The 17,654-nt window shown below is 41.0% G+C and overlaps 1 protein-coding gene across 3 annotated transcripts; it reads left to right on the top strand.

Annotated features, from left to right (window-relative positions):
• The first annotated feature begins 578 nt into the window (after positions 1–578).
• acap1 (ArfGAP with coiled-coil, ankyrin repeat and PH domains 1) lies at positions 579–17,616 on the top strand. Of its 3 annotated transcripts, none has more exons than XR_010167278.1 (23): positions 579–1,148; positions 3,581–3,638; positions 6,117–6,236; positions 6,351–6,404; positions 6,584–6,642; positions 7,157–7,340; positions 8,022–8,066; positions 8,178–8,273; positions 10,193–10,267; positions 10,390–10,502; positions 10,663–10,714; positions 10,823–10,923; positions 11,255–11,366; positions 11,543–11,748; positions 11,827–11,896; positions 12,058–12,152; positions 13,526–13,704; positions 13,943–13,987; positions 14,114–14,289; positions 14,477–14,586; positions 15,348–15,458; positions 15,547–16,715; positions 16,966–17,616. XR_010167278.1 is itself a non-coding variant. In XM_063900381.1 (23 exons), exons 1-23 carry the CDS (start codon positions 1,096–1,098, stop codon positions 17,061–17,063), a joined length of 2,268 nt encoding a protein of 755 aa, XP_063756451.1. In that variant the 5' UTR covers positions 580–1,095; the 3' UTR covers positions 17,064–17,616. The 3 variants fall into 3 exon arrangements, 2 of the variants coding, with proteins under 2 accessions (XP_063756451.1, XP_063756450.1); XM_063900381.1 differs by having other exon boundaries at positions 580–1,148; positions 11,549–11,748; positions 15,547–15,608; XM_063900380.1 differs by having other exon boundaries at positions 580–1,148; positions 15,547–15,608.
• The last annotated feature ends 38 nt before the right edge of the window (positions 17,617–17,654 follow it).

The raw sequence follows: 17,654 nt of genomic DNA, 5'->3' as shown, positions 1-17,654 counted from the left end.
TATGTTACTCTATACTATTTTTGATTCAGTATATCATCATTTCTATTAAGTAAGTCATAGTTCTCACCTCTTTAGAGAAAATGTACCTTGCATAACTTTGACACCACTCACCATTTTGTATTTCTTTCATGCAGGTTGCATTATTTATATTTATTTATTTCCCTCCCTACAGGATAAGCTTCCACTTTAGATAGATTAATACTCAGAATACTTTACTTAGACCTCCCTTTTCACCCCTAAAAAAACAAGAAGGTTGCCAGACAAGAATACACACCCAGTCTCTGCATATGTCTCACACTTCACTGAAAAGCAGAATACACAAAACAGAAACCAAATATAATCCACATGTGCCTAGAATGATATCATTACCAGATAAAAGTACATCATTATAAAATATTTTTCAATATGATTCACCAAATAGATGTAGACTCAAAGTTATATTAGAGACTTTTTAGTGTAACCTTTAATTTTGAGCAATTTCCTACCACAATTTGCCATGAGTAAGAAACCCGGAAATTGTGTGTGTGTGTGAGGGGGTTGGACCTCGTGTGTGTGTGTTTGTGTGTGTGTGTATGTGTGTGAGTGTCAGGAGCGAGAGAGAGAGAGAGAGAGTACTCCAGTCTCTGGAAGAAGGAACATCAACCGGTTTCCATCTGATTTAATCTTATTTATTTGGGAATACACACCTTTATCGATCAATAAGGATAGTTGCTTGCAGAGGGAACTTGCTGCAGCATACTCTCTGCCGGAAACGAGGACTAACTTACTTTCTATTTCTCAGGATATAATGTTATGATCATATATGAGCTGCTTTCATTCATAAGTCTTTTTGTGGCTCTTCGGATGCGCGACAGAGGATCAGGCACACGGTGTCCCTTCAGGAGAGAAACAGCTAAAACAGGAAGAGCTGCGACAGGAATACAAATTATACTTTTGAAAGAAAACGGTCCGAAAAGACGAAGAATGAGTCAATGTCCCGGTGAAGAGCTTTAAAGAAGCGAAGAGGATTCAGTGTGTTCTGTGCCAGACTGCTGTCAACTTCCTGAGTTTTCAAAGACATACGGAAAAGTGTGATCTGCGACTATTAACGCAGGGATGACAGTCAAGCTGGACTTTGAGGAGTGTTTGAAAGACTCCCCTCGCTTCAGGTAAGAGTTTCACCTGTGCTGTATTTGTATAAGTGATTTAGCCAATCAAAATGAAACAACACCGCATACAAAAGTCTGTCAAATCACCTTCTGGAGTTTAAAATGAGACTAAAAAGATAGATACACCTCATTCTTCTGATACAAAATCAACATTATATTCATTTCTTTTGAAGGTCTCTCATGCAATAGCCTCAAAATGACTTTTAATGCATTAAATGGTTCCCTGAGAACTCAACTGTGACAGTCAGCAGCCCCTACATCTCATTATTGTGATTCAAAATCAGGATTTCAAGTTTATTCCTTTTTTTAAAAAAAAGGTCTTTCATGCTATAGCCTCATGTAAAGGGATTTTCAGACACCAAAAAAAGACTTTTAATGCATTTAATGTCCCCTAAAAAGTATATTTTGGGGAATGAGATGCTAAATGCAGGCCTGCAGGGCAAAAAAACCAAAGTCCTGATCTGAGGTTTACTGCATTTTGATGTGTCATTGACAAACCGGAAGCTTACACATATTGTCACCCAACATCTCACTCATACAGACAGATGGGTATTAATATCACTTGAATTAGTTACTTACTTCAAGCTTTTACAATCTAATTAAAAGCCTATATTGATCTGCTGCATGCCAGCAGGAGTCTTCAATCAATGTTCTTTCAACACAGTCAACATCTGGTGTAATCAAAAGGGAAGTGTCTCTAAATTGGTTTTGCAAGCGGCTCTAGAGAGAGTTTGGCAGATCTTGGGTGTGCCCTGATGGCTGTTGGCATCCTGCCTGAGTCACAGTAGCTGCTGTCTTCTCTTCCAGCTGATTTGGCATGTTCCAGTCCTGTAGCCTCGGCCTCTCTTTCTGTTGGCTTTATTCAGCGTATTTGTCTTGCACAGTGGTGCAAAGTTTGACTTTTGCCAGCTGCAACGGTCAGGTTTCGTGTGAGGCCAAGAGCAGAGGAAGCAGCGAGGGTGGGAAAGGGAAGGAAAAAGTGATCTTGCATGCAAACACAGTCAATCCTACAGATAAGCAGAGAATGTGATGGAAGACAGAGAATGAAACAACCTGTACTGACAGCTTAAGACTCAAATGTGCTGCCTCCTGTTTCTAGGATACAGCTAGGTAGGAGGGCAACAGGAAGTGAGGCGAGATGTGCAGAGGTGATCAACAGACGAGACAGGAAGTGTGTTTTCTGTGGGGAGAACCACGGCGGAAACTTCGCTTTAGCTCTGTCTTCATTTGCTTTCTTGCTCTCTGTCTGTGACACTGTCTCAGAGCAATGCGTCTCCTTAATCGAGGGATCTTACTCCTTCCCTCTCTCCTAAGCTGACTTGTCATTTGGTCGTATTTCAAGAGGACATGACCTCAGACGTTGAATCAAACATCCCCGCACTAACAAACACAGAAAATACAAACAGTTACTGTGTGCCCAGGCCCTCCTCTCTCTCTCCACTCAGTCTCGCCTCTTGTTTTTTCTTCCACTGTCTCTCACTTTCTGTCTCTCTGTATCTCTGTACTGTTGGTGGAAGGCAGCGGAAACCACATGTTTGAGCTATTAGTTTGAGAAGAGACGAGAGGCTGTTGCGCCAAAAAACGTCAAACTAGCCTTGCACATCACTTCTGGGAATCTTTTTTGCATGATTTTTAAAAGATGTTTGAGAATGGCCGCTATTGTACTCAAACATTTGAGTGTATTAATCTATTATTGAGCAAAAAAGGATTACTCAATACTCGTTAGGAAAGTCTGAATACTTGCGAGAGGGCCGAGTCTCCATTTAAGCTCTGTTCAAATCCACAGACATCTTATTTTGAAATGCTGCCCAAGACCTCAGGTTTCCATAAATACCAATAATGTCACGCTTAATTCCGATGACGTGAGTATAAAAAGATGCACAGGAATTTTCCGTCTCATGAAACACTGCAGTTATGAAAGCCCTATAGCTTCATTGAAGCCTCATTTTTACGTACTTCTAGATGCATACTTAAGAGAGTTTCAACTGCAATCATTATTATCTTCATCATTGATCGATTTGTTCAGTTTATATTTTATAATGTTAGTTTTTTTAGAAGTTGAAACATAGTTATCCTTAGAGAATATAAGATTTACATTTTGAAAAGTGATTGATTTTGGACATTATTGTTTGTAAAGTATCACTATGACAAGCTTAATGTGTAAGTTAGCTTAAAAAAAAGACAATATAGAGTAGAATCAATAAAAACTGAGTGGTTAAAGTGAACATTTGGTAAGTTGGAATTCTTACAATTCATTTATTTTCTGTCAGTGTATAATCAATCAATTAGCTCATCATGTCAGTATTAGCTACATCTTTCACTTGACTTTAAGTATTAAAATTGTAATGTTTGGCATTGATCTCTCGCTCTAATCTATCGTGACCTTTGACCCCAAGACTTTGTATGTGAATTTTTGTATTTGTCTTTTTCAGAGCTGAAATTGAAGTGGTCCAAAACGATGTGAGTGAACTCGAGACACGATTGGAAAAGGTGAGATACATGAACCCACACACAAGTGTGCAATATTATACTGAGTCACTGTCTGATTTATATAAAGTTTCCAATACCACACACAGACACACACAGGTATCAGTTACATGCTGCTCATGTGTAGAGGTAGTGAAGTGAGAGGTGAGCGGCGGTTGTTGAGGTATTTTTCACCTGACAGTGAGCAGGAAGTAGCTGCAGGAGATGCTTCCCCATCATTGTCCCAAAAACAGCGAGAGCTACTGTTTGTTCTGCTTCTATGTGATTAAATATTCCCCATTATGTGTTTGTGGGAATACAAACACAGTTACAGTTTCAGATCTTTTCTTATGATAAAGGGGTCACATGTTGCGTTTCTGTTCCTTCATCAAAAGAAAATGCCATGGGATGTTTAAGTCCTACCCTTTTTGTTCGTTAAACTATCCCTGCAAAGCGTTACACAAGTCAATGATAATTCAGCATTGGTTCAAAAACTGGACTAACTGGGTTCAAACCCTTCATGCTGCTTTTATCAAGTGTCCTTGAGCAGAAATAACAAAGTCCTTCCTGTCGCCAGTGTTGTTGCTCTGTTGCTGAACTCCGACCTTCCTGACAAAGCAAGAAAGAGACATTTTAGATAGTTAGTTCATCATTCAGATAACAGAGAATGTATAAGTTGTTATGTTTTTTAATTTCCATGCTGCAGGTTATCATGCTGTTACATGCCCTAATTGCAGACATAGAAGAGAAACAGACTTTGGGTAAATGTCAGCTTATTGCCAGAAATTGAACAACAGGTGTTGGTGACACTTCAAAAAGAAGTTACCATAATTCTTATGTTTAGACCATGGTGGAATAACAGATCAGAAAAGACATTACCAATATTGAATGGAAATCTCTTTCAAAAGTACAATTTTGATGTTGTAGTCAAGGTTTTTAAACCATTTACATACTATTGGGTTGTTTAATCTATAGCACAATGTAATCTTTTTCAAGCTGACCATATGTTTTTAAATATGCAAGGTAATAATTAAGAAGAATAAAGTATCATTAAATTCTTAAGTGGAAACAGACCTTTTGAAACACTGTGGCTTATCTGATCTGAGCAGTGGGTAAATGTTGGATAAGCTAAAATAAACGTTAAAGGCTCATTCTTATTCACACACTGTGCTAGGATTAACAAGGTCATCGAAACTCAATGTAGTAATACAAATAATTAAAAAGGCAAGGAAAGATGTCCAACACTAATAGGTACAGCTAAGCTAACTAAATATTGAGAGAGATGTCAAGTAAAAGGAGCTTTCAACTGTAATGTTACGTTTGCTGAAGAATGTACACAAAGTAGAGTAAAGCAGAGCAAGAAGAAATTACTCTGCCATTTAGAAATGTCAGGTTAACAGCAACATGTAAATCTGCTAACATTAGCCAGCATAAGCTAAGCTATCTGTCGTGCTAGAGCCTGAAGCTGCCTAAAACTTGCACGTTTTGAATCGAGTTGGTGTTTTTTTTTATCTTCCTTTTATCACAAAGTGTAATTTGCAACAGAATGAATGAGTTATTTCCTCTGATAACATTTACATACACGTTCCTAAAGTGCAGTCTGTCACGCTAACACTGTATAATCAACACAATAAGTGGAAACACCTGTTTGGTTGGATCATGGCTCCTAATGGGCTTGGTTTGGTTTGTAATTCAACCGTTCGTTCTGCTTTAAGTTCAATTTGACATATTTGGCGTTTCTATATCGAAAGTTTTAGTTTCAGTTAATTGTTTTTGATTTTACATTCCAGCTAGCCTGGTTAGCGAATAGCTCGTTATTATAGCGGTATAACTAAAAGCTAAAGTGTCAGAAAAATATTTTAGAAATTGTTAAATACCATCACAGAGTTAAGAAAAAAGTGAATAATGGACTTTATCAGGTTGTATGACTTATTAGGGGGCCAGAAACAGGAATTAAATGAATGCTAATGCTGCTCAGTGTGTGTCAACAGGCCACTCTTAACCTCAACGTTAGCCAAAACAACCCTACAATGTTATGATAGATCAGTGTTATGTTAACAGCTTGTTTGACTTCAACTAAATGCAGCTCTATTCTCCCTTAGATATGTTTTCTTTTAACCTGGAAATGACATGAAAGTGTTTCTTTAAAAAACAAATGTCAGTAATGTTACTTTAACTTATGAGTGATATGGTCACCGGATATATCACATATAGATTTGAGCAACAATCCAAAAACACTCTTGCTCTAATGCAATTTAATGAACTCCAGACAGTATTTAACAAAAGCTAGGGGTAATATTCACCATGCAGAGTAATTACACTCTACAATAATAACCCTGTAACTCTGGCTGTTTCATAGCTTTAATGTTTGGACCCCTGGAATAACCCATTATCTTTAGTTATTCCTTCTGATCATGACCAAACATTAGTTACCGCAAGCGTGTTCTAGTTAGCTTATTCAGAATGAAATTGACCGTGGTGTTGCATGTTTGTGTCCTTTAGCTTGTGAAACAATGCCAGGCGATGCTGGAGGCAGGCAGAGTCTACTGCCAGACCAGCAAGAGCTTCGTCAACGGCCTCCGTGAGCTTGGACAGCAGTGCTCCGGGGAGAAGACGATGGAGGTGAAATGAGCACAATATGCACCACACAAATAAACAGAGATATTAATAAAGACAACATGACATTGCTGTAAAAAAAAATGGAAGGGAGTTTAATCCTGGATGTCTGTCCTGCAGGAGTGTTTGGACAAATTTTCCAAAAAGCTGTCTATCATCTTGGACGCACAGGGGGTGAGTCTGTCTGTCTTTCTGTCTGTCGGTCTGATTCTCTAGAACTTTGACACCATGTGCTTATCAGCAGCAGTATGTGGTCAAACGAGGCTTCAGCACACTGTCTGACACATTTGACATTCAACAGTTATCTGTGCTCACTGTGATACATTTGTCTCTGTCTCCTTTTCCCTTATTAGGAAGTGATTGAGACCACACAGAAGACGGTCAAGACAAAGCTGCAGAACTTTGTCAAAGAGTGAGTGGGCTTATTGTTCTTCATCTAGACGCACTCAGCCATCTTTTTCATACTGAGTCACTCCACCTCATGTCTGCTAACCATTAGCACACACATTAAAAACAATTTGCGGGTTATGATCCTTCATCAGACTTCTTTTTGTAGCTGGTCCTTCTTATTACTGGTAATAATATGGTAGGGTAAATCAGAGAAAGGATGTCTCATAGCCAGTGATTAGCTGGATTTTTACCCAGTGACGCATTTCAAATGTGGTTTGAAACTTTGGGCTCACATCTTTCATAAAACAGTTTAAAAGTCCCCAATGTCAAAGTACTGAATTAGGCATTTGGATATCATCGACCCTATCTACACTGTTATAATTTAATAGGTTCTTCCTTGGCCCATGCTACACCTTTCCACCAAGTTTCAAGAAAATCCACCAGTGGTTTTTACACAACAAACAAATAACCAAACCAAACCAAATACATATCCTCCTTGGCCAATATAATACATTTTTTTTTCTTCTTTCTCCCAGGGATGTTCGTCGCTTTAAGGAGGTACGCAAGGAGTTTGAGCGCGGCAGTGAATGCCTGGAGGCGGCGCTGGTGAGGAACGTTCAGGCTCCACGGGGGAAACCTCATGAAGTGGAGGAGGCTAGCAACGCTCTGCTGAATGCACGCAGGACCTTTAGGTCTGAGGCCCTGGATTACGTCTTGGAGGTGAGAAAGAAAGCTGGATGGAGTAAAAATACTTCTTTACTTTGTTGGGCTACAGGAATAAAAGAGAGTCACTTCAGACAAACAGTGGACTCAAATCAAAAGTAATACTACCACAGAGTTTTGTATTATTAATCAGAATCTTCAAAGTAGCTTAGGTTATCAAAAAAAGGTATCAGTCATTTCTTTTCTTTTTGGCTGTGCTAGTTGATTTTTATAAACTCTGTATATTTCATTACCTTTCTGTCCTTAGCTACTGCTTTCTCTGTTGTTGACATCACTGTATGCAGGTGTCGCGTGTACTAAGTAATCCCTGCATGCAAATCAAATGTCCTACAGAAATAATAGTTACACAGCTGAAATCAGATTATTACAAATATCCGTGTGCTTAAAAACAGTATGATACATAGCGTGAATTTTAACAAACCAGTACCAGTCTACCAAAACTGGTTAAAGGACAAAACCGACCTCATAACCAGAGCATTCAGGTACCAAACACAGCCTGGATAAGACACACAACAGCATGGCTAATTATAGTTGCGCTTTGCTGTTTTGAATGATAACAGGTTTGCCTCGGGGCTTCTCTCCAGACCTGTGGTTGCGGCTCCCAGAAGTTTAATTGGCTGAGTTTTTTGTTTTTGGAAGGATGAACATGGTCTCAAACCGCTGCTCCTTTTGTTTCAGATTAACGTCATTGAGGCCAAGAAGAAGACAGACATCCTGATGGCAGTGAGTTCATGTTGACCTATATGCAGTTCATTCTGTTGCTTGCTTAAATACATGGTCTGTAATATTTTAAATGTACGACTTTTGTGAATACTATGTCATGCTTCCTTCCAGATGTTGTCACTGATGGAGGCCCAGGCTCAGCTCTTCCAACATGGGCACCAGTCTCTCTCAGAAATGGACGAGTATAGACGAAAACTCAATGAAGAGGTAAATCCTTCTTAAAACCAGATTGTTTTCATTTCCTCTGTTTCCGTTGTATCTTTTAGCAATCATGTCATCTGCCAATATTGCTAAATAAATAACAGCTGGGCAGGAAATGGAAACAAAGTGCTTACTAAGAGTCTTAAGAAAAGTTAGATTATGAGCATGCGGTTATGGAGATTTCAGTGTATCGCCTGCAGTTGTTTCCAGCAGGGCTTTAGCCAATAGGTGATTAGCAAAACACGTGGAACTAGGGGAACTAAATATCCTGGCCTACCTTTTGAAAGTTTAAGATATACCTATTTGTAATAATTCAAAGTGTTGTGCTGGTATGCGTATTGTTGATCTGTGGACATAACCGAGCTAGCTGTTGGCCCCTGCTTCAAGTCGTTGTGCTAAGCTAGGCTAATTGAATCCTAGCTCTATATACATACTTAATGCACCTCCACAAGTTTGATGGACGACTCTAACCTAGTCATCATTTAACCTAGTCTGGTTTCTGTTGCACATTGCATTTTAGATAGTCAGATCTTAACTTTAAGACATATATGGAATTTTTCCACACACTTTTGCTTGAGTGTTTTCTCTCTAAAGTTTGCCTGTTTATATTGCAAAAAGATGCAGCCTGTTAAGGATAGGATAACAACATGCTGATATTAACAATGAAGCTTTCAAACATTCAAAATGATTTTCCATTAAGACATAAAAACCATTGGTTAAAGTAAACCTAAACATGGTTGTGCATAATGACCATCATGGCGTCTTAAATGTAAGTTTGGATGTGAGTTGCTTCAGGAGAGTTTTAGGTGTCTTTCTAAGGGGCGGGGCCTAGCAGTCACAAGTTGACATCACATTTCTATTGTGACAGGAAAGATTGAGCAACACAGGAAAGTGTGTGTGTGTTTGTGTGTGTGTGTGTGTGTGTGTTAGTTCCTGCTGTTTGACTGTCCTGTAACTACTATTTATGTATCCCAGACTGGTATTTCTTTAAAAAAATAAAAATGGGAAATGAGAAATATACAAATGTACAAATAAGGCAATGAAATGGAATATCAAATCAGTATATTGTACAATGTTAAGTGTGACGGTGTGCATGTTATGTCCAGTTCACAAGAGAGGCTACAGAGCAGGGAGTTGTCTGCCAGCCAGAGGTGAATTATTATACAGAGTTATTGCACTGGGCAGGAATGTTCTCCTGTATCTGTCCTTGTGAGCAGTCTGTTGGAGAAGGAGCTCTGCTGTTTGTCCAGCTGCAGGTGGAGAGGGTGGGTGGGGTTATCCATGATGGACAACAGTTTGTTGAGAGCAGGATTATTGTTGAGTGTTTTAGTTAAATAAAGAGTTTTTAAAACAGGAAATGATTTGTCAGCGTTACTGGCAGATCAAACCACACCAAGGCTCTTCCTGTTTCAACAGGAAATGATAGTAGCGAGAGTTATCAGATAAGTTAGGAATAACACAGACTGAACAGATTCCAGCAGTTATCCTATAGTTTGACACAGGATGTAGGACGAGGTACAACACTTCCTCGTTCCTGTTTCTATAAGCAAAAAATTCAGGAGTGATAACCTATTCTGAACTTGTCAATGCATTTCCATTTCTGTCTTAGTCATGTCAGAGAGGAAAGGGAAAGGGGAAAGTTGCCCTTTAGTACAGTGAATGAAAAAAACAGAAAGATGTACGTACATCAGAGTCTAGGATTTAAGCTCTGCTGCTGATTATTAGCTTGCTGATCAAACCTAATCACTGCCCTTTTCACTGAGTGGAGTAAACCTGCAAGTCTGTTACTATATCTGAAAGCCCATGAGATTATACATTAAAAAACATCTTGATGCTGAGTTATTATAAGTGGCATTTGGTGCATCATTTAGAGATCAATATCTGTGTCTGGAGAATGACCTCTGTGTGGATTTCTGTTTTAACAGCACACTCAGTTTGTCCTCAACTCAGCCCGGGAGAAGAGGGACATGGAGCAAAGACATGCAGCAATCAAGAAAAAGGTAACAAACACTCTCACATGTATACACGTCTTCGTAATCCACATTTTAACTTACCATGAATGAATAAAAACGGTCTTTTCAAAAGTAATTCATTGACACTAACTGAGTTTAAATATCTCCAGGATGTGTCTTATGATGACTCCATCATGGATTTCAAACCCGACGCAGCTAATGGGATCGCCATGGAGGGATACCTCTATAAAAGAGCCAGCAACGCCTTCAAGACCTGGAGCAGGTACAAGTCAACCCACGAAATCTCTTTGCATTGTTTGTGTTTTTCTCCTTCCTCGAGTCTCACAAAAACTGCTCAAATGTCTGCTGTGGTTCTGTAGTGTTTACACTTTTTTTCTTTCTGAAGGCCTTGACTTTATGAACTTTCTGTATTCTCTCTCCAGGCGTTGGTTTTCCATTCAAAAAAATCAGCTGGTGTATCAGAAGAAATTCAAGGTATATCTCAGATGAGTGTCTCTATTTTTAAAGTTGCCAAACATAGAACCGAAATGTGCGTAATAACATGCTCACTCTGCCTGCGTATTACTACCCGACCTCTCTCAGGAGCAGCCTACAGCTGTGGTGGAGGACCTGCGTCTTTGCACGGTCAAGCCCAGCTCTGAAAACGAGAGGCGGTTCTGCTTTGAAGTGGTCTCCCCGTCAAAGTGAGCGTGTGTGTGTGTGTGGGCGAGCATGCTTGTGCAATCATGCAAACGTGTATTTAAGGGAGGGCGATGAATGTTCATCAGTGCTAAGTGTTTGGTTTACCGTGTCAAGCAAAAAAGGAGGAGGGGGAGGGGGAGGTGTTTGTGAGAATTTATCCACTTGTATTTCTCATCTGTGTGTGTGTGTGTGTGTGTGTGTGTGTGTGTGTGTGTGTGTGTGTGTGTGTGTGTGTGTGTGTGTGTGTGTGTGTGTGTGTGTGTGTGTGTGTGTGTGTGTGTGTGTGTGTGTGTGTGTGTGTGTGTGTGTGTGTGTGTGTGTGTGTGTGTGTAGGAGTTGTTTGTTGCAGGCAGACTCGGAAAGGCAGCAGCAGGCGTGGATCAGTGCCGTTCAAAACAGCATCGCATCGGCCTTTCAGGAGCACAGGGAGGACACACACAGCCCAGTGAGGACACACACACACACACACACACACACACACCAATAATACAGACACATCATCCTCTACATCTGAATTTTCAGTGGGAGTTTATTCTGCAGATACGGAGGAAGTTGTGCGCATTCGTCCGTCTCCTCATTCTTGTTTCTGTGTGTGTTTTATTGTGTGTGTGTGTTTACCAGAGACAGCGCTGCAGCTCAGTGTCAGCCAGCAATTTGATAGGAGGTGGGGGAGGAGGGGAACAGGAGAATAAGGTCTGTAAGGCGCTGGAGGAGATCCAGGCGATCCCAGGGAACAAGCAGTGCTGCGACTGCGGAGAGCCCGGTCCTGATTGGGCCTCCATCAACCTGGGCATCACGCTCTGCATCGTGTGCTCAGGAATACACAGGTACACACACATTCACACACACTTGTACACACACACTTGGCTTGAAACTTTATCTTTAATGCTTTCCTCCTCCAACAGGAGCCTGGGAGTCCATTTTTCCAAAGTACGCTCCCTCACACTGGACTCCTGGGAGCCAGAGCTTATTAAGGTAATTCAACCTGTTAATGGCAGCCGCTACACGGCCTCATTATCACATTTCCTGTGTTAACGAGATGTTCCCCTGAGCATAGTGGTTGTGTAATGAGTTATGTCATTGTTAACTGTAAAATCTTTCTAATTTTCCTTCTAATTTCTGTCCTTTTTGTTTAGTTGATGTGTGAATTAGGAAACTCGGTAATCAACAGGATCTACGAAGCCCGGATTGATGAGATCACCATCAAGAAGCCCCACCCCACCAGTCCCAGGTACAAACTTACAGACATTTTGAGTGACATTTATATCATGACACGTATGTAATGTAGCTTACTCCTCTTAGAAAGAACTACAGAGTCTGTGGAAACGCTTGTGTAATATCTTATTTGGCTCTGGAGGACAATGACCCCTGTGATGTCATCGGGATTGGACTTTAAACGTCATGTTTTCAGCAGAGAGTCTACTTCAGAAACAAGGCTTACGGCAGGGAGTTAGAAATATTTACTGCATCCAGCAAACACAATAAGTATGAAGTGATTACTCAATGCACTGCGTTGGGTTGAGTGTGGCAGAAATGTTCTAATGAAGTAAATGTAAACGTACTATGCACAGCCTACTCAATCTCTTGCCATACTTGGTGTGAAGTACATTTGTAGGAAGTCATGCTCAAATTAAACAAGATGTCAGTGCACATAGTGGTAGAAAATGAGGCCACACCACATTAAAGCCATCCTGCTGCACATACTGCTGCATGGGGAAAGCAAATCTGATAACAAACGACTGAATTGAGTCAATCGAACATCTGGAATCATAGAAGTTCACACGTTCAGATTTTATTTATCACATACACATTTGCCTGATCTTCTGATCAAACATGACTGTTGGTATAGATACAAATCCCTCCGAATACTGAAGAGATGAAGAGAAACACACTGTTGATCTCCTCCTGCTGTCACAATCATGGCATTACACCAAGATTTAATTTGAACATTGATGTAAGACTAAGTTGTTACTCCTCTGATGTGTGTACAGTGGATCAGTTTCTCTTGGCTGAGCCTTACAAATGTTCCCTCCGCAAAGGTCTATGTGGGTGACAGATGATTATATGAGCAGTCTGTAACTCTTTCAGACTTATTTTTTGACTTCCTCTTCCCCTCTCTGTTGTCGCAGCAGACAGGAAGTGCCACAGGTACATGACACACATGATTAACGCTGTGACTGAAATGTCCTGTACCCTGTGAGGCTGCAAGCTTTCGGCAACATTCAGTCCTGTTTTGTTCTTTTTTTAGTTTCCTTTTGGACTATTACTTATTCTGAAGATTGATTAATAGCTATTTAATTTTAAAACTCTTTTCCGTAATTAAATAGTAAAAAATGAGGCACTTTCAGTCCTATATAGAGCTCTTTATAACTGAATTTATGGCTTAATTAAAAGACACTGAGCGCCTCAGGGACTTGTCTGAAGCATTCTTGTCCCACAGCTGCACAAGCAAGCTAAGGAGTCCCACTGAGAACAAGTTAAACCAGAAACCTAGTGACAAATACTACCCAGCGTGACGGCTTCTTTAGTTTGCTTTGTGTGAGAGAAATATTAACTCCCATCATCTGTTCTTTCTCTATTTCTAATCTTTATTTCGTCCCTAAGAGGAGACAAGGAGTCATGGATCCGGTCAAAGTACGTCGAAAAGAAGTTCATCCAAAAGCTGCCCGAGACCGGCAGGACCGCCCTACAGAGGAGGAATCGAGCGCTCACACAGGAGAGGAACACACAGCGGCCGCCGCTCAAACCCAAGCCGAACCGAGCCACGCTGCCTCGACTCCCAGGTAAACACACTCAGGACTGATGGAAGGAAACCAGTGGGCTTTTAGAGATCTTATAACCCAGCATTTTGTCTAGTGCATCTGTCTTTAAACTCCTGCTGATGTCAACGAAACACACAATCCCCAGAGTTGGTGAACCAGCAGAAGTTGGTAATCCTAAAGGCTGCTGTATTATGTGTGTGTGCTGTTGCAGTCAGCAGGTTGAACCAATAATCCTGCCTCTATCTGTCCCTTTCCTCAGCAATGAGCCCCACTGACGTTGTCCAGAAGAACAATACCAACAAAGGTGAGATAAAACACGGACAGACGCTGATGCAACATCTTTAAATCCGGCCTCTAGAGGAAGTTGAAGTGTCAAAACCTCATTTTCGCTCTGATAAAGATAAAAAGTTGAACCGTTTGCTCAATTCAGATGTGGAGGAGGAAGAGGAGGATCTGAGCGGGCTGCACCCCGGGGCGCTGCTGTACCGCTCGGCAGCTCTGCAGAACTTCCCCGTCATGGCGGACGCTCTGGCCCACGGAGCCGACGTCAACTGGGTCAACATGGCCGAGGAGTCCAGCACGCCTCTGATACAGGCCGTCTCAGCGGTGAGGAGGGCATTAATACAGCTTTGGAATTGAATTTGATTTGAATTTCGACAATTTGTAGAGAAAGCTTCTTAGCAGTACTATCAGCTACCTGCCTTTCACTCGTTCATTTTGTAGCATTTAGGGCACATCTAATGCAATTAGGCTGTGTATTTGTTATGAATACATATTCCTGTTTCCACACCAGAATGCCCTGGCAGCCTGTGAGTTCCTGCTGCAGAACGGTGCCAACGTCAACCAGGCAGACAGCAACGGGAGAGGACCGCTGCACCACGCCACCATCCTGGGTCACACCGGGTAGGACACACTCACACGTGCTTTCACACAGTCATAGAAGATCCCCAAATCCTTTAGTCGAAGATCCATCATGAGGATCATTTAAAGATAATTAAAGAGGCCTAAATACGCCTTCAGACTGGCAACACTGACTGATCTCATGTGCAAAAAAGAAACAAGAGATACAATACAAAATGCAGACGGACGAGAAGGGCACTCAAAGATGAACAAATACCCCATTCCGCAACAAAGGTGAAAATGAATCTGTGTTTCCGACCTTTGATTCTGACCAAGGTTTATGAAAGTCTGGCTACTGTTTTATTTATGTAATTCTGCAAGAAAACCTCAACCATAAACATAACCTCCTTGTCCAAGATAATTAGGTAGAGGTGTAAGTGTAGAAAAATAAACTGATTGCTTATACATATACACAACCTCAAAGAAAATGTGTTTAGCCTTCCTGGCGCAGCGCCCAGGGCCACAAACAAAGCTAAGTACATTCCTCTGTTTGCCCATATAACATTCCTGTGTTGTAAATCCAACACAAAGGACATGATTACTTAAAATAAAATACAAAAGGCACTCCTGTTGAGGAATTAGTATAGACTTTAAAGCTTTGTCATGCAGATCTTTGTGGGTTGATTTATTCCTATTGATGTAAATTATTTCATTTCAAAGCAGCGCTAAGTTGCCCATTGACATCAATTCCCTCTGCTAGACACACAACACACACACACACACACACTCTCACACACACTTTCTGCTTCTCTTTGCTTCCCCAGGTTGGTTTGTCTCTTCTTGAAGCGAGGAGCAGACTACAACGCCCGAGACAAGAAACAGAAAGACCCCATATCTATCGCCGTGGACACCGCCAACGCTGACATCGTCACTTTGTGAGTGTTTGAGTCAACGAACCGAATAAGTGACGATATAACCCGGGATAACAACAGCAGCTTTTCTCACTGCTCTTCTCCCTTTCAGGCTGCGGATCGCCAAAATGAACAAGGAGATGCGGGAGATGGACGGAGCGTTTGGCCAATCAGGTCACTCGGGGGGGCATGGGTCCGGGGGTTCTGTTGGCCGGACAGGAGGGGGGCGGGCTCACACTAGAAAAAGCCTACAGGCGATTAAGAACCACATAAGTGGCTGGGCTCTGGGGGGGCAAAATGATTAGCAGGGATAGGAATCTGCCCGGTAGAAGAGACAGGACGTGGGACTGACATCAGCTGTTTCTGATTGTTAGGCTAAAAGGAAAAACACATGTTTTTGTCCAGTTATTAAGCATCACACATCGCTGGCTCTGCAGGGTCATAGGGTTTTTATCTGCAGCATCTGCAGAGAAATGATGACATATCATTAAAGACCACATGCATCAGATAATAAAATAATTGCTTTCATTTAGAAAGCATAAAATCAAGTTCTTGTGAACCAGAGCACAGGGTACGATAACAGACGTGTCCTATCCGTACATACAGGAGAGTGTCTCGTAAAACAGAAAGGGACCCTGGGAGGGATGGGAGTACACATCGCACTTTGAAATACAAACGCACATCATCCTGCACTTTGAAAAGCCCTCACAGTACCTGAGTGCTGCATAAACAACTTAAGAAATGTATAGACCTATTTTATCTGATACTGTATATTTTAGATGTCTTTTAAATACAATATGTACAGCGTTCTGGTTTGTATTGTGTATATTTAAATTGGGCTTTTTTTTATCAGTCCAGTTGTATAAGCTACATTTATTTTTGGGTTTCTGAAGGACGGTTTGAATCTGCTATTCTGTGAATAGTGACGCAGTTTGTGTCTATCATACTTTGAGAGCTCTGTGCTGCAGCTCTCTCTGTAAGCTTGAGGTTAACGGCGGGTTTGTTTGCATTTTGTCATGTGGCTCCTTTTCAAGCTGCAAAGTCATTCTTTCATGTCCTTTTTAAGTGGCTTTTTTGTTTCTTGTGTAAGCTGTAATCAATCCACTCGTGAAGGAATGAAAAACGTGATGCTTTTTTTTCGTGTGCTTGAAAACAAACTGCTGGTCAGTATCTGACGTGCTTTATCACTGTGTGTCTTTGTTGTGTGCACTCTTCTGCCCGCTGAGATGCCCAGCTGGTCTCAAGTGCTTGTGCAGTGTGCCATCTACTGCAAACTAAGAGGTAAAGTGCATGTGCATGTGTGTTTATTTGTTCAGATGCATGCTTTTGCTTCAGGGCTACAACCCTTAATGTGTTCAGGAAATAGTTGGCGGGCCTTTAAAACTGAATGTGTCTCCTGGAGATTTATCCAGAATAAAAGATATGGTTTAAACCACAGAAAGGCATTCATTTAAGATGAACTGTTTTATAGCTTACAATATTTTTAAATGTCAAGCTTTAACGCTAATATCTTCTTTTTGTTATTCTCCAGGTGATGAAACCTACCAGGATATATTCAGGGACTTCTCACACATGGCATCGAACAACCCCGAGAAGCTCAAACGCCGCAGTGCGGATCCCAAATCCTAACCTGCCTGAACCACATTTCAGACGATCATGCTTTCATACACACAGAAAACATGTATCATAGTAACTCGCAGGCATGCAGACACACACATTTCTCCTGGCTACCTGCCACATGCTTAGTCATAGCTCAGCTGGTGTTGACTTCAGAGGGGATGAAAGCTCCGAACAGTGAAATCTTTGTGTGATCACGTCAGAGCAGAACAATGTGGGAACACTGGAGCAGCTTAATGAGAGCAGCATGAGGTGTCTTTATGTGAAGCAGAGGGACACGCCATCACTCTGCCAAGATTTCTTAATTAAATCTGGCAAATCTTTTCTTTTCTTTAACTAAAAGGGCTTTTTTTATGTTCCTCTGCCAATTCTAGAGCGTTTTTACGTGGAAAAAGTGAAAGTGTTTGTCGGAAAAATGGTTGCAAATTGTATCATTTTCATGTCAACTGTCTTCCAGGGAGTTGTAATGTATACAGATTTTTACATTTGGGATATTTTTCAGCACCTTCACTTGAGGTACTTGACTTTTTCTACAATGATCAAATAAACTGCAATACAAACATTACATCTAAGTGTGTGTGGGGGGTTTGTTTTATGACTTTA

Source organism: Eleginops maclovinus, chromosome 14 (genome assembly GCF_036324505.1).
Source record: "Eleginops maclovinus isolate JMC-PN-2008 ecotype Puerto Natales chromosome 14, JC_Emac_rtc_rv5, whole genome shotgun sequence".
Lineage (NCBI taxonomy): Eukaryota > Metazoa > Chordata > Actinopteri > Perciformes > Eleginopidae > Eleginops > Eleginops maclovinus.
The sequence above is the reverse complement of the archived record's forward strand: the minus strand, read 5'-3'. Positions and strand labels throughout refer to the sequence as shown.

Coding starts and splice junctions, on each gene's coding strand:
- acap1 (XM_063900380.1), top strand. CDS start 1,096: ATGACAGTCAAGCTGGACTTTGAGGAGTGTTTGAAAGACTCCCCTCGC. Junction 8,067..8,177: donor AGACAGACATCCTGATGGCA/GTGAGTTCATGT, acceptor GCTTCCTTCCAG/ATGTTGTCACTGATGGAGGC. Junction 12,153..13,525: donor CCCCACCCCACCAGTCCCAG/GTACAAACTTAC, acceptor TTCGTCCCTAAG/AGGAGACAAGGAGTCATGGA.